At 40.1% G+C, this 25,792-nt stretch overlaps 1 protein-coding gene across 4 annotated transcripts; it reads right to left on the bottom strand.

Annotated features, from left to right (window-relative positions):
- Window positions 1-725: 725 nt before the first annotated feature.
- TERF2 (telomeric repeat binding factor 2) lies at window positions 726-25,792 on the bottom strand. 4 transcript variants are annotated; one of them, XM_087420022.1, is made up of 10 exons: window positions 25,404-25,792; window positions 25,206-25,301; window positions 24,407-24,537; window positions 13,870-13,956; window positions 12,271-12,417; window positions 10,670-10,776; window positions 8,935-9,327; window positions 4,251-4,336; window positions 2,353-2,396; window positions 726-1,892 (listed from the first exon to the last, which is right to left on the bottom strand). In XM_087420022.1, the coding sequence occupies exons 1-10, from the start codon at window positions 25,780-25,782 to the stop codon at window positions 1,734-1,736; spliced, it is 1,629 nt and encodes a 542-aa protein (XP_087276148.1). In that variant the 5' UTR covers window positions 25,783-25,792; the 3' UTR covers window positions 726-1,733. The 4 variants fall into 4 exon arrangements, with proteins under 4 accessions (XP_087276148.1, XP_087276149.1, XP_087276150.1 ...); XM_087420023.1 differs by having other exon boundaries at window positions 2,353-2,393; XM_087420024.1 differs by lacking the exon at window positions 13,870-13,956.

Raw genomic sequence — 25,792 nt, 5'->3', positions numbered from 1 at the left:
AGTTCTCACCTTCTCACTGTAGTTTCATTTCGGGTTAATTGATAGAAAAACAGTAGTACCAAAGCCCAAAACACATAGTTAATAGGTAATAAAGCTGTACAAAGTTTTCAAGTTATAACTACAGGATGAATTTTAAAACTTTACCATTTCTGGGCCGGCCCCGTGGCTTAGTGGTTAGGTGTGCGCGCACCGCTACTGGTGGCCTGGGTTCGGATCCTGGGTGCGCACCAATGCACCGCTTCTCCGGCCATGCTGAGGCCGCATCCCACATACAGCAACTAGAAGGATGTGCAACTATGACATACAACTATCTACTGGGGCTTTGGGGAAAAAAAGGAGGAGGATTGGCAATAGATGTTAGCTCAGAGCCGGTCTTCCTCAGCAAAAAAAAACAGGAGCATTGGCATGGATGTTAGCTCAGGGCTGATCTTCCTCACAAAAAAAAAAAAGAAAACTTTACTATTTCTTTACATCTTGCCTTTCACTCACTCAAAAGTGAGAAAGGGAGAATTTTTTTGTTCTGAGAAGTATGTTAAATGAGGAAATGCACAAATTAAGAGGAAACTTCTACATCTCTGTTCAACACGTATTCCAAGGATTATAACATCCAATACAATTTGACATCAGCTTCTTAACATAGTCAATATGGTTCAACAAAGCGTGTTCACCATTTTGCTACCTTCATCTGTTGTACATGCTGTGCTGCAATTAAACAGCTACTTAAATTTGAGAGAAGCAAGACTTTAATGAAGAATGCTACAAGTTATAGACAGTAATTAGTTCTCATATTTTAAAAAAAGATTACAGAAAACACTTTACTGAAATTTTTTTTTTGCTAAAAAGACAGTCTTTAAGGATGTCAGAGAGAGACAGCAAGCACAACACAGTACAAAAGGAGACGGGAATGTTAAATTCCAGTGCAAGACACTAACACAGCACAATTAGGGAATCAGGCGGAAGCAACCATTTCACAAAGAATGGAATTAGGCATTTATATTCAATCAGGATTTTTTTTTTAAGCTTTAAAAGTCCAGCATAAGGAAAGGAATTGGGAAGAGAGGATGGAGGGAGGGGCTAAGCTTAGCTACAATCACCATTTTACCAAAAAACACACTGGTTCAACCACATGAGAAGTGGAGGTTAAACCTGCCTACATAGCCCAGCAAATATTAAGAGCAAATGCCAAGGCAGTCAGGTCTAGGTGTTGATGTCACCACTGGCTAAACAATCTTTAAAGGGACTCAGATTCCACCAGGACTGGTCTCTCATCAACCTGGGCTCATGACAGACGAAGTTCCTTTGCATTTGCATCAGAAGGCCAAAGCTTTACCTGGAACAAGTTCACTCCAAATAATGCTCATGTTGCTGGTTTTAACAGGTCATAGAGTCATGAGTGGCTCCTAACAGACTCCACCATTTCCTAGGAGAAGGTTCTACTGATTACTGGGGATTTAAATTCAAGCAAACCACTAAAGAAGGGAAACACTAATGATATTCTGGCACTGTACAAGCTATGTGCCTGTCATCTCTGCCAAGGACATGGGGTGGACTTGGCTTTGTTTCTCAGCTCCGTGATCTCCAACAGTGATGAAGTGGAACTGGGACCTCCCCCACGTCAGAGGAGGATGCCCAAAATTCTCATCTCAGCCCAGCTTCTGAAAGAAACAGCAGACTATCAGGGGCTATTATTAGGAACCATGCTCCTGTAAATTCTGTGGAAATGAAAGCCTGTTTCAGTTCATGCCAAGTCTTTTCATGGTCCGCCAGCGATCCTTAATCATCACAGCTGTTCGGTTAACAAATGGGTAATTTTTAGAAATGGCAGCCCAGTTTCCTTCCCCGTATTTCTGCACTCCAGCCTTGACCCATTCACTTTCTTCTACAGTCCACTTCTGCAAAAGAAAACCAAAAGATTTATTACAACCTATCTCTCCGCTTATTCACCTTTTCATACAGTGAAGAGGTAAACTCAAGAACCCCAGGAGAATAATCTGAACCCAAAAGAAGGGTTTACATTTTTAAAACATGATATAAATAATAAGTTAACACTGTGGATTTGGACATTTAATAATTTTCCATGTCTTGCCATTTCATCCTCAACTATTAGTCACTTCTGCATTCAAAACTTCAAACATGTGTGTTGTTCATGGTCGGGAAAATGTGTCAGGTTTCTGTCCTATTTTTCTTCCAGAGAATAAGTGTTACTTTAATTTAGTTTGGATTATCTCAAAATCGCAAAAAATTTTTTTACCAGGTGCATGGGTAGTCTGTGCCCAGGAGATGTAGGTATATATTTTACCTCTGTTCTACCCACACAACCAGAAAAGATCAGAAGAGAGAATTTTAAATTACCTGCTTTTTTGTTATACTGGTTGCACTCTCTTCACCTGGTGCTGCTGGAAAACATTAAAAGTAGACTCATTTCAGAGTTCACCTTTCTCTGCACAAACCACAAGAAAAAGACAGAGAATGTCCCTAAAGGGAAAACTTGATTCAAATTTCACAAACTTTGAAAAAAGAAGACATCGCTAAGGGATAATTTGTTTTTGTGCTTTGCTTGCAACATACCAATAATTTCAGCCCATGAGAATCTGTACAAAGCAAATACTTCACAAATAGTCATTTAATAAATGTTGTATAATGATGGATTTCAGGCTCTTTAGTAAAACCAATATCATTTTCTAAAATTACTGTGGTATTTAAAACCCTAATATATATACACACACACATTTTATATATATATACACATACATATATGTGTATGTATATACGTGTGTGTGTATATATATATATATATAAAATTTCTGCTTCATAACCCCTTGCTAATTACTACTTTAAAATAACAGTTTTACTGTTTTATATGCCAGAATTTTCAAATCCCTGATCACTTTATATAAGTACAATTCCTTAAACAAAAGAACAGAATAATAATTATTGCTTCCAACTCCAACAGACCATGTGAGATCTGCTCAAACTCCACCTGCTAACCATATGGAAAGAGATCAGGTCTCAAAAAACATGGACCAAGATAATTTTTTAAAGGGCCAGAGGGCTACAGGAGGGTAATACAAGTATAAAAGACATGCATGCCATTTCAGGCCAATGAGAGCCAGTTAAAAAGCTGCAAGAAAAGGCAAAGTTGCATAAACATATAAAACTTGCTACAGTGTCTGCCTCAGCAGATGCTACTGTCCCAGCAATGCTTCCTAAAAACAATGGATGAAGGTGGCTCGGGCAAATGATACTTATGGGAGATTACTTATTTTTAAAGATTTTATTTATTTATTTTATTTTTTTCCCCCCGAAGCCCCAGTAGATAGTTGTATGTCATAGCTGCACATCCTTCTAGTTGCTGTACGTGGGACTCGGCCTCAGGATGGACGGAGAAGTGGTGCCTTGATGCGCACCTGGGATCCGAACCCGGACCACCAGCATTGCAGCGCGCGCACTTAACCACCAAGCCACAGGGCCGGCCCGAGATTACTTATTTTTAAATCATGAAGTATTTCATACTATAGTGGAAGCAGATTTCTAAAGCTGACAAATCTAGACCACACTGGAAGTGGATATTTTCTAGAACTTTCATATCCTGTTGTTTTTAAATATTAAATGCCATTTTTATTGATTTTCTGTTACTTCCTCCATTTTCCGTGTGATCTTGATCTTGCCAACCCTTATTGCCAATGAAGGTACTTTTTAAGGACAAAACCTTTGGGATCAGCAAAGGATTACTGTTGTTGCTGCATTACAAAAGTCTGTAGAATTTCCAAAATTAAGGTTTAGCATTTAGATATTTCTATTAGAATGCAAAATATGTGGTGGGAGAGATTCTAATGCAAACGCTATGAAGTTTAGTATTAATTATGGAAAAGCCAAGTTTCTCATCTTAGAAAAAAACATTTATATATAGAAATTGATAGATTTTTTACTTAAACAAGAAATGCAAGGAATGACCACTTCTACCTTTTTTAATTAAGACTTTAGGAAGAACATCAACTACAATTAAATGTACAATTTATTAAAACAAAACTAGGAATTTTCTTTGAATATAAAGTGCTGCTTGGACAGTCTCCATTGTTTAATGACTAAAGGACATAAAACTGATTCCTTATGAATCAGTTCCAATGAGGAAATTATTTAACTTTTTCTAGTTTGGAGACAAGCAGTTTCTGGAACATTAATGTGACAGTAAGATGCGTCTACACTTGAGCAAGCATCAAGGAGAGACCAAGGAGAATCTGCTAGCTTACCCTGAACTTGAAACAGTTCTTCTTCTTCCATCCAGGTCTCTTTTTCTTCAACCCCATTAGAGCTGTTCCACTTGCTTTTGGGTAATCTGAGGGGAGAGAGGACAAGGTGTAAAATAAATTCATCCTAGGTCATCCCATTTTCTGTCCTTGGCTCACTCACTGTTCTGCTCTGACCACGTTCGAGATTCACCTACACACAACTCAAATCCTGACCTGGCCAGGCATCTCCATGTCAACATCCTCTAGGCTGCAGGACCACCCCTCAAACTCAGCACTGAATACCTCACTATCTCCCTCAAAATCTCTTCATTTTCCTGTTTTTTTTGGTTTAGTTTTGACTCTTTTAAAGGTCTCAGCATTCTTCAACCTAGAAACTGCAAAATCCCTCTCCTTCAGACATGCCCTATTCCTATCTCTGGACTGCTCTCCTTTCCCTCCCCATCCCCCTAGTCCAAGCCCATGGTACCTTTCACCAGTATTACACCAGCCTCTTAACTGGAGTCTGCCCTGAGCCCCTTCCCCTTCCTTCCAAAGCCACCTGAACAATCGTCCTAAAATTACCCCATCCCTCCTCTATTCCGTGATGGCTTCTCACTGCCTAAACGCCTATAGGGGCGAATCAAGATCTTCCAGTCTGGACCCAGTCAGCTTCTCGCCACCAATGCCTCCTCTCCCCACAAGCACCCCCACCACACCCACACCCGCACAAACAGCAGAGCCACACCCTCTACTCCACTTTTCTCCTATCAACTTTGTACTTTCCTGCCTCTGTATTGACTGTTCCCTCTGCTTGGGATTTCCTTCCCTGCCAGGTGAAATCCAACTCATCTTTCAAGGCCATAATTCTCAACAAAGCCTGCCCTAACTACCAGCCCCCAACACACACAAAAAGCCCAGCTCCTCTGCCCTTGTGGTAGTTTTCCACTTTATTAAACAGCCATTTCGCAATGTACCCCTAAGCATAAGCATCTTGAAGGCAGGAGCCATATCTTCATCTGTCTACCCCAAACACAGCACTGGACATGCACGCTAACGGGAGCTAGAGAAATATTAGCTAAACTAATAATGGGATTATCAAAGAGCTGCAAAGGAATTATACTATCAAAGATTAGAGTGGTAAGCAAACAAGAACCTTTCCTGTGAACATGAAATATTAACTACTTGGGTGTAACCAAATAAAGTCCCAAAGCTGAAAAATAATCCAAAACCCAACTTATTAAATAAATGAAAATTATAGGCAGTCTTTTCTAATCAACTTTAACTGTGTTTACCTGATTGATAGTATGACTGCCCTGGGAACAGAACACAGCGTAAATCTGACCTCAGAATTATAACATCTTTTACAAAACAAACATGCAAAGTATCTGAATTAAATTTTGAAGAATTTATACAGATCAAATGACCTGTAAAATTTGACCAAGAGAATAGAGACAAACTTGTGTCTCCTTCCCCTGTATGAAAAGAAATTTATTTTTAAGTCTATCTGGGTATTTTGCAAATGCGTAATGAAAGCAATTTGCTTAATAAGTGCATAGACTTGAAAAAAATTCCTTGAGTTCTGTAAGTTTTCTATGAAATTACCTAAGTAGCTGAGACAAATGGTGAACTATTTACTTTCCTTTGTTTTTAAACTGGATATCTCCAAAAATGTTACTTAAGAGAATAATTCATTTGCTTGAGACAAAGTGAAAAAAATTACGAGGTTTTTCCTTGTCAGGATGTTAACTGTGTTAATTACTCTTTATAAATAAAAGTTAGACAGGATTACAGTTTAAGTTTTCTCTGTACTTATCCCAGTGCTGGGATAAAACTGATTTTAACCTCTGGGTCCATCATTTTCACCTGAGTAGCTGTTCAGTCTTCCTGCAGACAATCTTCACGGATCATTTTGGTAACCTCCTGCTCCTCCTCTGAACTCAGCATTACGTGTACAAATGTTCTTGTACTTCCTAACTTCTCATGTTGTGGAACAGGCCGAGATCTGGGTCCTCATCCTAACTATTAGGTGGCTGTGCAGTCCTGGGCAAGTCAGGTCACTTCGTGGTCCTTGCACTCCTCACTGGTCAAGTTAGAATTTGACGAGCAACAAATGGTCTAGCGGGGTCTGATGGATGATCTAGAGGGGTCGGCAAACTACAGTCTGTGGCTGCTGGTTTTTGTACTGCCCCTGAGCTAAGAATGGTTTTTACATTTTCAAAGGGTGGTAAAAAAACAAAACAAAGCAAGAATATGCGACAAGAGACACAAGTGGCCCATAAAGCCTAAATTTAACCATTTGCTGACCTTTCATAGAAGTTTTGGGTATGACCCCTTAAATTGCAAAAACTAAGAATTATTATTATTTTATTTGGTTAATAAATATCTGGTAAGCACTTGTCCTGTGCCAAGTGCCATGGGCCACACAAAAATCTAGTAGTCGTGGCCCTGCCCCCTAGGTGATAACCCTAATCCTGCCTTCCCCGCCTCTAATTCCACTGTCCCAGCTTCCCGCAGGTCCTGACTGCTCACCTGGAAGCAGTCTCCAGCCCCGCTCCTTCTCTCCTTTCCCTAGTACCTGTTCAAAAGCCCTCAGTGGTGTCTCATGAGGCCTTCAGATTAATTGTATTAGAATTATCTAGGGCATAGTCAGAAAAGCAGATTACAGAGCATTCCCCTGCCTTTTCTAATTCATAGTCAGGAGCCTAAGAATATATATTTTCTTAAACATTCCACAGGTAATTGTGATAGGAAGCCCAGCTTGAGAACCTCTGCCTGATAGAAGACAATAGGAACTCAAGATCTGGCCCATCTACCCATCCAGACTTTTCTCCCTTCATCCTCTCTGTGCATTGTATTCTCCTGCCATATGGACTACATGACATTTTTCAGAGCATACCAGGTTTTCTCATGCCTTTATGCAAGGGGTTCCTGCTGCCTAGAACCCCCTAGGTCAACATTTGCCCCTCTGCAAGGTTTGCTCCACCCACAACTCTGCTGAGCAGGCTCAGCTCTTCTTCCCTGGAGTTCCAAGGGCACCTCACATGCACTTCCTTTAGAGCCAGGGTCACGGAATCTCTTTTTTCTGTAAAGGGCTCGACAGAATCTTCAACTTTGCAGGCCTTAGTGTCTCTGTTGCAACTACTCAACTTAGTGTAGCATCAAAAGCAGCCACAGACAATATGTAAATGATGGGTGTGGCTATGTTCCAATAAAACTTTATTTACAAAAACAGGCAGCAGACAGATTTAGCCCAGGGGCCGTAGTTTGCCAACCTCTGCTTTCAAGGACCCATCATACTTCATACCCTTGACACATGAGGTGGGTATGTCCAAAACCCTCACAAATCCTCCCATTTAAAAAACCACTTGAATCATGCACTCTCTTGAGTTTCTTCATCTGTTCATGGAGCAATACCTAGATTTTACAGCACTGCTATGAGGAGTAAATGAGATCATGTATCAAATGAGAATAAAAGTGTGTGGAGCTGCATCTGCTTGCCCGGCCAATGACTCACTCACTTCCAAATGCAGGTACTGGTGCATATAGTGCAGATTTGTGCCCAAGTATAAATCGCTCATCAGATGCCAAAGCCCCTCACAGAGCACCTAGCACACGCATGCCAGAGTACAGGTCCCCAAACAACTACAACAGAGGACAGTAGTAGAGATAGCAATGGCTTTGTGAGACCACTGAGGTGATCACTTACAGCAGGGTGACCAGTGGAGACTCATGGAAGAGGCAGAATTTTCAGAGGCAGCTTGGTGTATATGGTGTACCGGCCATGGCCTTTTGTGTCAAGACTGACTAGGATTAAAAATCCCCAAGCCCACATTTGCCATTTTTCAGCTGTGTGATTTGAGGCAAGTTAAGAATCTTCCTCATCTATAAAATGGGGCTAATATATCACTCACAGAATGAGGATTGTAGAAATTCAGTAAGATAATACATGAACGTGCTTGCCCACAGAAAGTACTTGGTCAACATCAGCTTCTTTTCCCTTTGAAGGGCAGATGGGATTCTGACAAGCAGTGATGGAGGGGTGACAGTCCAATCGTGGGGAATGAGAGGAAGCAAGAAGAATACAGTAGTAGAAACAAACACAGTGTGTCCAGACTGAGCAAGCTGACCAGTTTGCCCAGAGGAAGGATCCACAAGACGGCACAAAAGGTAGCAAAACTGGAAAGCCAGGTTGCGGGTCATGACAAGAGCAAAATGAAAGCATTCTAACCACTGCCCCACAGAACCTAGCAGAATGTGAGAGATTAGTATATATTTACTGAATTTGCCAAGTCTCAAATGCTCATAGAAGGTGCGAAACTATAAATATTCATAAATCTCTTTTAAGGATCAAAGTATAAGGTGGCCCAATTCAAACAAATTTCTTTTAACAAACAAGACTAATATTTAGTAGTCATGGTACTCAGAAGTTTGCTAAAAATGAAAGCAGCGATGAGTAGGAGGCTCTGAAACCCTGCCATCCTCACTCATGCCCTAGTGCAATGCCCAGAAGCCCCAGTGTGGGACTTGAGAACTGGCAGGGATGGCTGTGTTGTCACTCCCCACTCCCGAGTCACATTCTAGCAGTCTGAGCAAGCCTTGGTGGTGAATAACTTAGCTGAAAGTTAACTTCCTTCACAGAAGCAATACCAGGCCCAACCAGGACCACCAACCAGCCCCAAAACTGCTACAAAGAAGGTCTTCATACTTGGGATTCTTCCCCCCAGGGAGGGGCTGGTTGAGAACACTGGGCTTGGATGGTGACGCTGGATCGACCTCCTGGGAGGAGTTGAGGCCTGTGCTCGGCTCAGTACTCTGGCTGTCCTCCTCCAAAACCAATCTGCTTATTGTCATGCGCTTGTTCTTAGGCTGCAGTTCAGAGCCACCCTCACCCTCAGCAGGGGCTGAACTTTCGTTTTCATCTTTTCTCGGTCTCTTGTTTTTGAGGGCTGGTGATGGTGGGGATGCTTGATTAGGAAGTACCAGATCTTTCTGGTCCAGTTTTGAGAAGGCTGCCTCAGAATCTTGTGCACTGGACAGAGTCTTGAAAGCTGCTTTCAGAGTCATAATTCCAATGGTGGTTGGAGTATTCTGTAACTGCCTACAAGTAAAGCAAACATACAAAGACCAGTTTCACCACTGTTGATACCCATCCAACAGCAACAACTTTTTCAAAGTGTGAAGCTTCAAATTAGACAGAGGACTCCTCAAGTTCAGGACTCTTCATTTAAAAAAAACAGAGGTCGTTTGATACAACCTTTATTTATAAAAGCTTCCATTTGTAAGTGTAAGTAAAGGCTTTAAATATGATATATAAGTTGAACTGTGGACTTCAAACTCCAAGTAAGAGAAACTTAAAGGAACTAGGGTCAATGATACTCTCTCCAGAGACCTCTTTAGCCAGTGGGCTGTCTAACCCATTTAGTCTGTTTGGACTAAAGGAATGCTTTCCATTATGGAAGAACTCTGTATAGTGCCTAACAACTACAAGTCCATCTGGACAACCAACTGATAATCCAGCAATCTCACTCTGAAGTCTCAATTCTTCTTCCAGTTGTCCCAGTCCAATCCTCATGTGAGAGAGATAAAAGACTGGTCTCCATTCTGCCCCCTTTCTCCTACAATACACTTACTTATAAATGGGACCTTGAGAATTCTCAGAGTAATAAACCTGCTAGACAGTCTTGGAAAAATGAGAAACTGCCTTTTCAAAATAAAGTTAAGTTCATCTATCATTTGGAATAGCTAGTATGCTTTAAGTAAAAACTTAGGAGATGGCAAACTGGCAGCCTGCAGGCCAAATCCACAACCTATGCAAGTTTGTTTTTTTTAATTGGACTAACTGGCAATATTCAAAAATTGGGAAATCTCAAAAAAAAATTTGGACATCTCACACAAAAATTTGAACTGACGATTGAGCATCCTTGGACATTCTCACATAGCCAACAATCACACAAAGCTGAAAAGCACACCCTCTCTGGTTCACAGTCCTGTGTTCTCAACTGTATTATCCTAGACCCTCTTTGCTCCTTTACATTTCCTACCAGGCACCCCAAGGCATCTGAACTTGTGACCCATGCTTTAGCAACTGGTCTTGGGAATCTGATTCACAAGACTGAACACTCTATTAAAAGATCAGGTATCCACAAGGAAGTACTGACTAGATATGAGCAAGGCAAGGAGAAAGACACAGAGGAAAGAACCTTTGAGGAATAGTCAGTCAGGAACTTCTGTCAGGGATCTGACATCCCGTCTTTAATATTCTCATTTTCCTAGGGTGTGCTCTGTAACTCCCACAGTGCCATGTATGAGTAATCCAGTAACATGTCAGTAGGTCAGATTAATTAGGAGTAACTAACTAATCCTGCTCAAAGAAGGAGACTGTGTTTCTAACAGACCATTCCAATGTTTCACCTAAGATCACAAAAGGGCATCCCTCTCACCTTGTGGGTTCTCTGAGTGGCTTTTCCACCGGCTCTGGTGCTGGCTGTTTATCTTCCTTCACTGTAGTTGAGGCAGCAGACTCAGATTTCAAAGCCTTTTTGGCCATCTGAAAGGAAGAATGCCATCAGGAAGAGGAATTCACAGAATTTCATTAATTCTCCTCTTTTTTTCACTGTGAACATACGCAATATGCAAACATGTTCACTTACAAATCCAATCTAGGCATAAACTAGAGGAGGACATAAAAAGGGAGAATACTTACAAGAATTATCTCAAATTCCTTCCTTCTTTCCTTCCTCAAAAAATGGCTCATAGGTTTCTCTACTAAAGGGGAACTCAAGTTGGAGTGGTGCTAACCATCTTGATATTGCAAGAATTCTTTAGCCTTTTGGACAACAAATAATTATGTGATTTTACTTCGTATCTCCTCTTCCATCCTTGCAATCTCATCCCTAATCTAGTCTCTGAATCCCAAATACACCTTTGGGGTCAGGTACAAAAGTTGAACTTTTTTTTTCAAACTTAGGATAACTAATGTTTATATTACTGTCTTTTTGTTTGTGAATAGAATTTTTTATGACCCTATTTCCACAAATAAGTTTTGCCTATTAACAACTCTTTGAAAATCCTTACTTATACCACATAAAGCCCTGAGTAGGTCAATCTTGCTCTAACTCCAACTGCTCATCTGTCTCCCTGTGACTGAAGTTTTATACATTTCCAGTCAGTCCAGTGTTGTTCCATTTCACATATATCTATCTGTAAGGAGTGACGTCTTAAAAGCTGAGAGTTCTATCCTCACCCAAAGTGGCAGGTTATTTTCCAGTTACCTGGAATACAAAGGAAAGGATCCTAGGCCAGCCTCAGGTATTCTGACACTTGCTCCCTGAATATTCCAAACTATCTGCTTTACAAATAATTTGAGATCTGCTAAATGATACTAGGATCATTGACACTATCCTAATATGGGCCTTGCAGATCCACTGTTACCAGCTAGCATATTGTCAACATTCTCAAAATCCTGGTTTACAAAAAACAAAACCCTCTCACTAAGTTTTCCTTTATCACAGTCCACCTTCTAGGACAGACCGGGTTCTAATATTTCCACATGCAGTCTTGAGCTCATTGCTTTCATTCTTTATGCTTATCTCTTTGATCCAATTAAAGAATGTCTTCATTTGGCCTCTTCTGCCTTATCATACTTCTAGTCACACCTTTTCTCCAGTTATGCCTTCTTCCTGTTAACAACCCCATCATACCAGATCTACCAAAACCTCTTCTTCCCAAACTTAACTCAAATTTCATCTCCTTTGAGAACCACCATCAATTTTAAGAGAATGTTCTCCTACTTTGACCACAACAGATTAATCACATGTAGAGGAGGTAAAAATGGAGGTGTGGAGATCAGGAATGTTCCATTTGCCTTAGAATCTCAGCTTCTGTACATTTAAGACATTTAATTAAAGAAGATAGTATATATAATTCAAAGTCTTTTCCACACATTTACTCTTTTCACTTCTAAAAAGAGGTGTCCTTTTCTAATTGCCTGCACATCCTCAAGGTCACATGATGGTTATTGGAAGAAAAAGCCAAGGCCCACCGTGAGGAGGTAGGGTTCTGTGTCATCCAGGTGACTCTCTAAGAAGCGCAGCATCTTCTGCTGGAAGGTCTCGTAGGAAAAGTTCTGGATGACAGGGTGGGCCAAGTTCTTTTCACGGATAATGTTCAGGAGATCATTTCTCAGCTTCTACACAAAGGACCAATATTTGCAACATCAGAAAGGAGAACTCTAGTAAAAATTCAGCGATGATTAGTTGAGACAACACTATCAGAACTTTCCTAATGCTGTCAGTGAAAATCACTGCTACATACATAAGAAGGGGAGCCTACCACAAAGAACAGGCTAGTAAATTATCAGATCAACAGCGGGTTACTATGCAGCTATAAAAAAAGGATGAAGAACTTAGGATCTAAAGTACCTTTAAACATTTACAAAAAGATTTTAAACTTTAAAAAAACAAAACAAAAAAGATGCCCACAGCTAATATCATCCTCAATGGTGAAAAACTGAAAGCTATCCCTCTAAGAACAGGAACCAGACAAGGATGCCCACTGTCACCACTCCTATTTAACATAGTACTGGAAGTCCTAGCCAGAGCAATCAGGCAAGAGAAAGAAATAAAAGGGATCCAAATTGGAAAGGAAGAAGTGAAACTGTCACTATGTGCAGATGACATGATTTTATATATAGAAAACCCTAAAGAATCCACCAGAAAACTTTTAGAAGTAATAAACGAATATGATAAAGTTGCAGGATACAAAATCAACATACAAAAATCAGTTGCATTTCTATACAATAACAACGAAGTAGCAGAAAGAGAAATTAAGAATACAAAACAAAAAAGATGAAGAAGCTACTTATGTGCTAACATAGAATGATCTCCAAGATATATGAAGTGAAAAAAGCAATTTACAAAATGCTCAAATTAGTGTGTAGAATATGCTCACATATGTAAATGGGAAGGATAGGAAGAGTGGACATATGTGTATGTCTGTATATACATACACACACACTCATTTGCTTGCATATGCATAGAATATCGAAGAAAGGATAAAAGAAAACAACACTGGTTGCCTCTGAGGAGAGGAATGAGATGGCTGAGTAAGAGATGAGAGAATTTTCACCAAGTTCTTTTGTTGAACCTACTGAATTTTGTATTATATACAAAATATACGTGTATTACCTTTTCAAAAACTAAAATTTAGATTTATAAAGGAAAAAAAAAAAAAAGAGCAGGGTGCCAAGAGAGCTTTTGTCACCAGAAAATAGAGGAGTTAAGTTCTAACCAAGGCAGACTCTCAAGTCTGCAGGATCAGCATTTATATAAATAGAGTTAGAAGTGTTACAAAACTTGATAGCCTAATACCTGGTGCCAATCACTTAAATAAAGTTCTGTCACAAACCAGACAGAAATGGGCAAGTACATGATTTATGTAAATTTGTCTAATAAAAAATAAATTTTGAAAAGCCAATCTAACAGTAAGTTATCCTGGATATAAAAGACAACATGCTAAAGGTGGTGAATATTTAAAGGTGACTATTTAGATAACATTCCTTACAAAGAACCCTTTCCCTGTTTCCCCACAAAAAACAATGAGATGGATTTAAGTCATGGGAGCAAAAAAATATCAGATTTACCTGAGTTGTGGGGTCCTTGGACATATGTTTTTTCAAAATTTTTGAAGCCTTTTCAAATTCTTTGTTTTTGATACAAATAATGACAGCCTACAAAAGAGGAAGAAAACCTTTTTGTTTTAACTGTTATAATAATGACAGATGTAATCAGAATATCAAATATCAAAATAAACTCTACTAAAAAGTAAAACTGAGTCTTATATACCCAAGAACTTTTTCACATTCTATCAAATTCTTGTATTTAAAAACTAACAATTATTGTTTAAGCCTATGAACAACTGTAAGCTCTCTTTCAGTTTGTAGGGTAGTAGATTTTCAACATTACTTTGGATTTTTAAAGACAAGGCTGATACAGCAAAATCTGATCTGCTGGATTACAGACCATTTACCCAATTTGAATAGGGCCTCCTAAGAAAGGCAAAATGGACACAAGTCATTCCAGGTCCCCAAAACAACTGGTTCTGTTCTTTTGGGATGCAAAAGCTTTGATGTAATGGTGGGAGAGTGGGGAGGATATAGTGTGGAAAAAAAATAAATAAGTGATTTGCTGACCACAGGGTTGTGCTAGTTTCATCCAGGAAAGGCCTGAGGCCAGTTCTGTAGAAGAACCAACACAGCCTCTCACTACTGTAAACCTCAGCTGACAACTCCAGTTAAAGTGTGCAGGGAATTACTGAGATGAACAAACCCAGCTCATCCACAGGGAGCAAAGAAAGAGGACAAAGTTTCAAGCAGGATGAGAAGGTCTCATCAATCACAGAGAAAAAGAAGAGTCCTTTGGTAAAGAAACACCAAGAGAATATATGTAGAGGGAAAATAACCGTCATGGAAAATTAAAATGGATATTTTAAAAACATGTGTACATGTTAGAAAAACCAGGGAAAACTTGGGAGCACTTGGAGTTATCTAACAGGGTAAAGTAACTACTTCAAATCCTGTTTCAAAGAGAAGTATAAGAAACATACCTCACACTCAAAAAAGGGAAGGAAGGAAAACTGGGCATAGATATTTTCAGTCTTCACATGGAAAAATTTAAGCAGGTACAGACCAAGAGGAGGAGGAAGGGGAAGGGAATTCAGTAAGTATTAATCTCTGGTGATTCTGTCCTCAACATGCTGAGCACAGCCATACAGCGCAAAGGAAACTGGTGAAATGCTCTTGAATAGCAGGCACAACTGAAAGTTCTTGCTGCCCACGTAAGGTACAAAGTCAGTCTTTTCATTTTAATCAAATGACCATATTCACTTTTACATCATTTTCAGTAGAAAAACTATACCTATGACTATACTTACTTTCTTGAAGAATACAAAGATTTTACTTTTTATAAATCATTTAGGTCCTATTATGTTTTTAAATTTTATTTAATTTGCATACAGTAAAATTAACTCTTTTTTTGGTGCACTGTTCTGAGTTGCAACACATGTATTGACTCCTTTAACCACCACAATGAGGATATAAAACTATGGATCCAAAGGCCTCTCTTGTGCTGCCCCGCTGTAGTCACCGCCTCGCCCATCCCTAACCCCTGGCAACCACTCATCTTTTCACTGTTTGGTCTCTTCAAGAATGTCATTTAAATTGAATCATATAGTATGTAGCTTATTTTTTAAAGGATGTAGCCTTTTTTTAAAAAAATGTTTTCTTATTGATTGGTTGATTGATTGATGAAGATTAGCTCTGAGCTAACATCCATGCCAATTCTCCTCTTTTTGCTGAGGAAGACTGGCCCTGGGCTAACATCCGTGCCCATCTTCCTCCGCTTTATGTGGAAAGCCTCCACAGCATGGCTTGACAAGAAGTGCGTCAGTGTGCGCCTGGGATCTGAACCCGGGCTGCTGCAGTGGAGTGCACACACTTAACCACTACGCCACCAGGCCAGCTCCCAGGGATGTAGCCTTAAGACTGGCTTCTTTCCAGAGCAGATCTGCAAGCTGGACAAAAGACTAGAGGAAATTACCCAAGCTGAACAGGTAAAAGAGAAAAGAATTAAAAAGAGTGAGGACAGTCTAAGGGACCTCTGGGACAACATCAAGCGCACTAACATCCGTGTTATAGGTGTCCCGGAAGGAGAAGAGTGAGACAAAGGGGCAGAGAATCTATTTCAAGAAATAATAGATGAAAACTTCCCTAACCTAAGGAAGGAAACAGACATTCAGGTACAAGAAGCACAGAGAGCCCCAAACAAGATAAACCCAAAGAGGCCCACACCAAGACACATCATAATCAAAATGTCCAGAATTAAAGATAAAGAGAGAATCCTAAAAGCCGCAAGAGAAAAACAAGTTACATACAAAGGAAAACCCATAAGGCTATCAGCTGACTTCTCAGTGGAAACCTTACAGGCTAGAAGAGAGTGGCACGATATATTTAAAGTGCTAAAAGGAAAAAACTTACAGCAATGTTATCATTCAAAATGGAAGGAGAGATCAAAAATTTCCCAGACAAGCAAAAATTAAAGGAGTTTGTCAACAAGAAACCAGTGCTCCAAGAAATGTTAAAGGGACTGATTTAAGGGGAAAAAAGAAGACCGCAAATAGGAAAAATTATCTATTTCCATGATAAGAGGGTAATGGATACAAATGCACAAAAAAGAGGTTAGATACGATATCAAAAACATAAAATGAGGGAGGAGGGGAGTTAAAGAGTAGAGCTTTCAGACAGAGGTCAAACTAAAGAGACCATAAATTCTGTATAGAAGGAGAAAGGAACAGAGAAGGACTACTAAAACACTGAGAAAAAAAAAAAGTTAAAAAATGGCAGTAAGTACATACTTATCAATAGCTACTTTAAACGTCAATCATGCAAAGTGAAATAAGTCAGAGGGAGAAGGTCAAATACCATATGATTTCCCTCATTAAGTAGTAGATAATAACAACAACAAACAAACACATAGAGACAGAGACTGGATTGGTGGTTACCAGAGGGGAAGGGGGGAGGGAGGAGGGCGAAAGGGATAATTCGGCACAAGTGTGTGGTGATGGGTTGTAGTTAGTATTTGGGTGGTGAACATGATGTAATCTATGCAGAAATAGAAGTATAACGATGTACACCTGAAATTTATACAATGTTATAAACCAATGTTGCTGCAATAAACAAACAAACAAAAAAGACTGGCTTCTTTCCCTCAGTATAATGCTTTTGAGATCTATGTTGTTGCATTATCAATAATTCCTTCTTTCTTACTGTTGAGCAGTATTCCATTGTGTGAATGTACTACAGTTTGTTTATCCGTTCACCCACTGAAGGACATTTGGGTTGTCTGCAATTTGGGGTGATTATGAAGAGAGATGCTAAAACATTCAAGGTACAGGTTTTGGTGTGAACTTAACTTTTCATTTCTCTAAAGTAAAAAACCCTGAAGTGGGATTGCTGGGACATATGGAAAATGTATGCTTAACTTTATAAGAAATGGCCAAACTGTTTTCCTGAGTTGCTATACCATTTTGCATTCCCATCAGCAATGTATGAGAGTTCCACTTGTTCCACATCCTCACTAGCACTTGTTAGTGTTAGTAATTTTTTTTTTGGTGAGGAAGATCAGCCCTGAGCTAACATCCCTGCCAATCCTCCTCTTTTTGCTGAGGAAGACCGGCTCTGAGCTAACATCCATGCCCATCTTCCTCCACTTTATATGGGACACCGCCACAGCATGGCCTGACAAGCGGTGCGTCGGTGCGCGCCCGGGATCCGAACCCGGGCCACCAGCTGCAGAGCGCGCACTTAACTGCTATGCCATGGGGCCGGCCCAAGTGTTAGTATTTTTTAAAGTTTAGCCATTCTAACAGGTATGTCCTAGTATTAGTCACTGTGGTTTTAATTTGTATTTGACTAAAGGATGTTGACTAAACGATGTTGAACATCTTTTTATTTGCTTATTTGCCATGTGTATATCCTCTATGGTGATACTTTTGCCCTTTATTTAAATAGGGTTGTTTTCTTTTGAGAGTTCTTTATATATTTTGGATATAAGTCCTTTGTCAGATATGTGACTCGCAGATATTTTCTCACAGTCTATAGCTTGTCTTTTCATTCTCTTAACAATGTTCTTCTCAGAACAAAAGTATTAAATTTTGATGAAGTCTAATTTATCATTTTGTCCTCTTATGGATCATGCTTTTAGTGTCATATGTAGTAACTTTTTGCCTAAGTCCAGGACATGAAGATTTTTCTTTCATGTTTTCTTCTAAAAATTATATGGCTTTACAGTTTACATTTAGATTATGATGCATTTTGAATTAATATTTGTGTGAGATGAGTTTTATGTCAAGGTGCATTTTTTTGCATATGGACATCCAGTTGTTTCAATACCATTTGTTGAAGACTATCCTTTTTCCATTGAATTGCCTTCACATTTTTGTCAAAAATCAGGGTCATATTTGTGTGGGTCTATTTCTGGACTCTCTTCTGTTCTACTAATCTGTCTACAGTCATGCGTACTATAGCTTTCTAGTAATTCTTAAAATTAGAGTCCTGCAAGTTGTTCTTTTACAGAATTGTTTTGGTTGTTTTAGTTCCTTTGCCTTACCATATGTATTTTAGAATCAGTCTGCATCTACAGAAAATCCTGCTGGGATTATGATTGGAATTATATTAAATCTGTAGATCAACTGGAGAGAAGAGACATTTTAACTATAGTAAGTCTTCCAATCCATAAACATGGTATGTCTTTTCAGTTTCCTTTATTAGGTCTTAATTTCTTTCATCAGCATTTTGTATTTTTCCACATTCAGATCCTGCACGTGTTTTGCTAGACTTGTACTTAAGTATTTCTCTTTCTTTTTTCTTTTAGGAGCTATTATAAATGGCACTGTTTTGGTCATTTCATTTCAAATCGTTCACTGCTAGTATATGGAAATCTGATTAATTTTGGGGTGTTGATCTTGTATCCTGAAAGCTTGCTCAACTTAATTATAGTTTTAGTATATACCATGGGATTTTCTATATAGACAGTCCTGTCATCTGCAAATAGGTACAGTTTTATTCCTTCCTTTCCAATCTGTTGCTTTTTATTTCTTTTCCTTGACCTACTGCACTGGCTATGTCTTCCAGTATGATGTAGAATCAAAGTGGTGAGAAGGGATATCCTTGCCTTGTTGAGATGTCAGGAACAGAGCATTCCATCCTCCACCATTAAGTATGATATTAGCTGTAGGTTTTTTGTAGATACCTTTTATCAGGTTGAGGAAGTTCCCTTGTATTCCTAGTTTTCTGAGTGTTTTTCTAATCATGAACTAATGCTGAATTTCATCAAATGCCTGTTCTGCATCAATTAATATGATCATTTTTTTTTCTTCTTTAGACTAATAGGGTGGATTACATTGACTAATTTTTAAATATCAAACCAGCCTTGCATTCCTTGGCTTAGCTTCCCCACTTTGCCACACATTAACTGCATCTACATGCAGGGCTAAGCAGCAGGACAGTTAAAAAAGCAATGCAATTTGCTCCAAGTTCTGGGGAATCATAGCCCCACTGCTAAAAGAAAAGGTTCTCTTCGTTCAGTTTTACGTGCCTGCCCTGCTGCCACCAGTGTAGTATTGTCTGGGTGCAGGGGCAGGAGAAAAGGGAGAAAAGAAAAAAAACCCTGGGATTTCTTCCATCCTCTCTGACCCTTAGGAGATCCCTTTTCTGCTCAGACCAGAGAGAGCCTATCTTGGAGTTCTTTTTGTTCAGACCTGGATTGCACTTCCAGGTTTCAGGAGCCTTCAAGTCCAGGCCAGGCAATACTGGAGGGAAAAATGGTAAACTACTTATCACCAGTTTGGTGGACCTTCAAATTCTGGTCTTCTTCCCCATCTGCTTACTACCACTTATATTTCTGAGTCCTCAGATGGCTCTCCACGCATTCTGTCCGGGACTTATACTTGCATTAAGGGAGACAGAAGAGAGTATGTTTACTCTATCTTTCCCAGACCTGGAAGGCAGGTCCTACTATATTTAATTTGTGAAACAACAAAGGAAATGTGAATGCTTTCACAATTAAAATTGAAAATCTGCCTCCAAAGTTTGTGCTCTGAGCTTATCTTTTAAAACTATGTATTAATTTCCTGGGAAGTTTTTTTTTTAAGAGATGAACCATTGCTTTTCACTTGAGAGTTTTCAGAAATAAGTATAATTTCTTCTCTTATGTATCTGTTAAGGTTCTTAGGGTGTAAGCAATAGTGATGGTCTCTGGGTAACTTAGACAAAAAAGGAAATTCCAACCACAGATTTTCAATAGAGGTAAGATAGGTTTATGCTGGGGAAAATGCAAGCAAGCATATAGGAGGAGAAAACTAAAGCACACAGAAATGAAGAAAGGCTAAGAAGCAAACTCAGAAAGACACCAGGCTGTTATGAGAAGCAAGAATGCTCAAAAAGCCTTGACAAAAGCTTTTTGTTTCAAGAAATAAAGTTCCGAGAGAGAGTGTCTGAGGCACCAGGCCCAAAGAAAATCAAGGTGCTGCTACCTAAGGTGCAGGGGAGAATGCTGCACAGCAAAAAGCAACAAGTAAACGCTCCCCCAAGAACATGCCGTACATGTTATTCTCCTCTGTTCTCCACAGAAATCTAACTGAGGAATCTCTCTTTTAGTTATGAAGAGATAACCAAATGTAGTCTCAATATTGTTAACAGCTTACAGAAGCAGTTCTCAAACTTTTTGGTCTCAGGATTCCTTTATATTCTTAAATGTTAATGAGAACCCCAAAGAGGTTTTGTTTATGTGGGTTATAGCACCATATTAGAAACATAAAACTGATAAAATTTTAAAATATTAATTCATTAAAAAAATAATAAATTCATTACAGGTTAACATAAATATCTTTATGTAAAATTACTATATATTCTAAGACAAAAGTTTAATAAGAAGGGTGGCCTTGTTTTACATTTTTGCAAATCTCCTTAATATCTGGTTTAATAGAAGAAAGATTCTTATCTGCTTCTGCATTCGTTCTGTTGCAATGTTGTTCTGGTTGAGGTATATTAAGAAATCTGGCCTCACACAGATAGGAAGGTGGAAAAGGGAGGAATATTTTAATAGCCCTTTCAGAAAATTATGGATATTCTTCTTTGACTCTACACCAAACTTTGGCAAGTGAAATTTTCATCATCTGTTACATTAAAATCTGTTAGTTTACATTGCACTTTAAATGATCTTTTACTCCCGAATGATTTTGTAATATAATACATTGATCATTTGGAAAATATTAGTTCACTTATACAGATTATACAGATCTTCCAAATGTTGATACCTTCATTAAAAATGTTTTTTTAAATCATAGTTGTTAATATCACCATCATCTTATCAGAAAAGTCTAAGTATTGGGAAGTTATCAAGCACATGAATACAAGTTTTCCAAAATTCTAATTTTCACTGGAAAGTTTCAGTTTTATCACTGGCAACAAATACTGTCAACTGTTTTCCTTGAAGTAATCATAAGTTCACTTTGCACTTTCTATAGGACATGAGTGCCAGACATGTACATCTGAATAACCAAAGTCTGTCAGTTCTTTCAAGTAAAATGATGTTCCATTAAAAGAGTAACTAGATCAGCATGCAACTCTAGCAGTCACACAAGTGCTTTTCCTGAGGACGACCATCTCGTTTTGGTATGCAGCACAAATGCTTTAGGCAGACTTCCTGTTTTGTCACACAAAACACTGAAAAAGATGTTTGCTCAAGGGTCTACATTTAACAAAATTAATCATTTTTACTGCTTCATCAAAGACATTCTTAATTGAAACTGGCTTTTTGTTTTTAACGGCAAGCATGTGGCAATGAAGACTACAATGATTACTAGTATAATTTACCACTGCCTTGGTCATGCTAAGGCACCAGCAATTTTACCCATCAATGCATTTGCACCATCAGTGCAAATGGCAATGCACTGAAAAAGTCAACTAACGTTTTAGCATTGTTATAAAAATAGTTTTGACTCTTGAAAGGGTCCCAAAGACCTGCAGAGATCCCCAGATCGTACACTGAGAAGTTCTAACTTAACAAATAACCTATTTGATAAACGTAAAAAAAAATTTAATATACTTTTAAATAAATTATTGTGACACTTTACAAAGCTTAAAATGCAACAAAAAGTCTCATTGAGCCTAGGTAGCCCCAGGTATATTCCCAAAGATGACCATTAACAGATTCTGTGACTCTAAATGAGAAATTTAAAAAAATAAATTGAAGAGACAAGTGATATAGTATCATTTAATAACTAGAAGATCAAGGTAATTGTGGTAGCCAGCCTCTAAAATGGCCCCCCAGGGATCGCCACCTCCTGCATAATCCCATTCCACACACTAATCCAAGAGTTGGTCTGGTCTGTGTGACCAAAAGCATACGACAGAAGTGACGATATGTCATTTCTGAGATTAGGTTATAAAAGACTGCGGCTTCTGTCTTGGGCTCTTGATCTCCTGGATCACTTGCTTTAGGGAAGCAGCTACCATGTAAGCAGGTAGCTATGGAGAGGCAAGGAGCAGAAGTCTGCAGTCAACAGCCAGCGAGAAAGTGAGTCCTGCTAACAACCATGTGAGTGCACATGGAAGCAGATCCTTCAGTCTCAGGTGAGTCCTGAGATGACTGCAACCCTTGCAGACAGCTTGACTATAACCTCATGAGAGACCTCGAGCCAGAAACACTCAGCTAAACCACTACCAGAATCCCAACTCTTGGAAACTGAGAGAGAATATTTATTGTTTTAAGCTGTTAAGTTTTGGGGTAATTTATTGCACAGCAGTAACAGTAATACAGTAAGTATAACAAGAGATCTGGTACCTGGTGGAAAATGGAAAAGCTGAAGGGAGTCAACATAAGAAAATGGTTGACTATTTTGAGGGAATTTGGATTTTGCTAATACAATGAAGCCCCCAAACAAAAGATCTAGAACTTAAATAATAATAAAATAATAAATATGCGGGGCCTGCCGGGCCGGCCCTGTGGCTTAGCGGTTGGGTGCGCGCGCTCCGCTACTGGCGGCCTGGGTTCGGATCCCGGGCGCAAACTAACGCACCGCTTGTCTGGCCATGCTGAGGGCGCGTCCCACATACAGCAACTAGAAGGATGTGCAACTATGACATGCAACTATCTACTGGGGCTTTGGGGAGAAAAAGGGGAAAAAAAGGAGGAGGATTGGCAATAGATGTTAGCTTAGGGCTGGTCTTCCTCAGCAAAAAGAGGAGGGTTGGCATGGATGTCAGCTCAGGGCTGATCTCCCTCACGCAAAAAAAAAAAAAAAAAAAAATTGCAGCTGAAAGATGGAAGCCCACAAAGACTACTGCAGAAGAGGGGCCAGAAGATAAATCTACAGCCCTAGTGTTCTGAAGGAGTTGCATTTCTGAATCAGCTAGCTGCTTAACAGGAGTTACATGAATCACTCTGAACTGGTACTATTTCTTGCCATTCAAAAGATCCTTAGCTATTCTGAAAGGAGGCATGGATTTCTCCTCCCTTGCTAAGATGTCTTTTTTGGCATTTTGCCTCCACACAAACCTGACTTACCTATACTAAAAATCTATTCTTGGAATTATTCCTCCTTGGAATTGGAATCACCTAAGCATTCTTTGCAAGACCAAAGTAGTTCCTGCCCAAGGTCCTTAACTGAATAAATAAAACATCTGTACCTCACACACACAAGTTGTTTTTTAACAGGGTACCTGAGTACCCAGCACAAAGCCAAGGGACAGAAAGTCTTCCTCAATAAGCAAGGTTTATCCCCCCTACCTGAGCTCCCATCCTTTTAGAGGATACTCTTTTCCTTCCTTACCAGTTTCCTTACTCTTCCCCACCAAGGCAATCCTGAGCTGGTATTCTTCAGTCCCTACCTCTTCATCTGCTTCCACACCCCCAGCCTTGGTTATCAGAGAAGAAAAAGTTTTTTCTGACTGGTTCCCATGGCCACTTCTATGTTTTAAGTACAAATAAGTTCTACTACTTGAAGCTACCTGAGCCAAGACAAAGGTACAGCCCCAAACTCTTAGACATTCCACTAGCTTTTTTCTTTCTGTGCCAGCATCGACCATTACTGTTTTTCAACTGGCTGATTATCCCAGCACCTTTGATTCTGTTTGTTCAAAGGGAATGTTCCCTAAGCCTCTCTTTCTGCAGACAATTGCATGAAATAGCTCAAAGTCAGCTCCACATTTCCCAAGGCCCCAGCTATTCTCCTTGCTTTATTATAAACAAGGGTGACCAAACCCTAGGCCAGTTACTTCTAGCCCTTTCACGATGCTCCTGAATGGTGTAACAACCACCAAAATGTCAGCCTTCAAGGCCCACCCATTTCTTGTGTACCGTGGCCCCTACTGCCAGGGCCACAAGGAAGACCACCAAAATCACAAAAGCTGAGCACCTGCATTACCGGTTCTTTCCAAGCCTGGGTTGGGAAGGGGTCACCTGTAGAGATAACATCTCTGTGTGTGTATGTGTTTGAGTGTGTTCACTTGCTCTCTCTCCATCTTTGTTTTTCCTCCACCCCACACAAGAAAGATAAGCATTGTATCCTCAAAGACCTCTGATTTTTGTTAAAAGAAAAAAGAAATAAAAATAGAGCCTTACAGCCTCCTTGACCAGTTTTCTACTGGATTCGACCACTGCCTCTGTCAGTGTAAATTCCGTTTTAATCATCTCCAGCACATTGATAGCTGATTCCAGTGGTGTGAGCTCAGCCTCCATATCAAAGGAACAGTCTAGGACAAAGAGCACAGTTTTCACTTGAAGCTATTTTCTTTCTAAGGAGCAGAAAAGTTATATCCAAAAATATGTATATATTTATCGAAAAGAAACATGCAAATGTAGTAAGATTTGCATTAAACTTGCTGACACTGGCTACAGGCTTACAAACATGTTAAAGGGTCCAAATTCAAATCAATGAATTTGAAGTGACTATCTTTCAATAATTTTCAAGACAGGTAAAAAATTATTTTTTAACACATGCATTTGCATCTCAAATTTCAGGATACACACATCCTCCTCAGATACAAGCGGCCAGAAACTGAAGACAGTTTTGCTAGTCAAGTTCAATTCAGAAAAAAAAATGTGCTCATAGTCTGAAAAACATTCTACTATGGGGGAAAAGATGGCCATCTTAACATAACTCACTTTAGATAGCAGCAAAGTTGGGGCGAGCAAGAAACAGGTGGGAGGAAATAAAAAACACAGAAAAGCAGCCAAGAGAATCTTAACTGGAGAAAACTAGAGCCAGAGAACAGACGCATCCTAGAAGGAAAAAGACCATTGTGATCGAAACATAGCAGCGCGCCTTAATCCCGAATCCTTCAATTCCGGATGTAAGTTTGAAAACAACAACGTAACCGTAAATAAGTAAGCCCAGAGAAGAACACGAAAATAGCCATACCTAAATTTTCCCCTTCTTCAATGCGCGACAGACACTGCATAACCCGCAGCAGCCGGGACACGGTGTGCTCCTTCCCCAAGGGCCTGACAAGCAAAGCTGGGAAAGAAGGCAACGTTGGCTCGGCGACCCCCAGCCCCGATCCCCGGACCCCAGAGATCCGCTTCCAGGCGCCCCAGCCTCCCCCCGGCCGGCCCTCACCCTGCATGATGTCCCGGATCTGCCTGAAGTCCCCGTACCGGCTACTCCGAAAGGCCCGCAGCGCCTCGTGGAAGTAGAACTTGAGCACCCAGCGGTTGACCGCCTCCTCCAGCTGTGCCTCCCCCGCGCCCCGCTCCGCGGCGCCCCCCAGCCCCGACTCCTGGCGCCCCCGCCGAGCCCGCCCGCCGCTGCGGGACGCCCGCCGGCCTCCCGCCCGCCGGCTGCCGTCGCTGCTCCCGCCTCCTCCCGCCATCGCGTCCGATCGCCGCGCGCCCTCCCCGCCCTCCCGGCCAGGCCGCTTCCTCGACTGTGACGCCCCCGGGTCACGCACGACGCCCGGGCCGGAAGCGGGGCTCGCCGTCCCGGTTCCCGCGGCCATGATACGGACG

Source organism: Ceratotherium simum, chromosome 30 (genome assembly GCF_057802395.1).
Source record: "Ceratotherium simum simum isolate JZ-2026a chromosome 30, ASM5780239v1, whole genome shotgun sequence".
NCBI lineage: Eukaryota > Metazoa > Chordata > Mammalia > Perissodactyla > Rhinocerotidae > Ceratotherium > Ceratotherium simum.
The sequence above is the reverse complement of the archived record's forward strand: the minus strand, read 5'-3'. Positions and strand labels throughout refer to the sequence as shown.

What these genes read in the sequence shown, in the direction of transcription:
- TERF2 (XM_087420022.1), bottom strand. Translation starts at nt 25,782, where the DNA reads ATGGCCGCGGGAACCGGGACGGCGAGCCCCGCTTCCGGCCCGGGCGTC. An exon ending in GAAAACTGGTCAAGGAGGCT is followed by an intron (nt 13,957 to 24,406) that starts GTAAGGCTCTAT and finishes CCTCTTTTGTAG; the next exon opens with GCTGTCATTATTTGTATCAA. An exon ending in CCACTCAGAGAACCCACAAG is followed by an intron (nt 9,328 to 10,669) that starts GTGAGAGGGATG and finishes CTTTACTTGTAG; the next exon opens with GCAGTTACAGAATACTCCAA.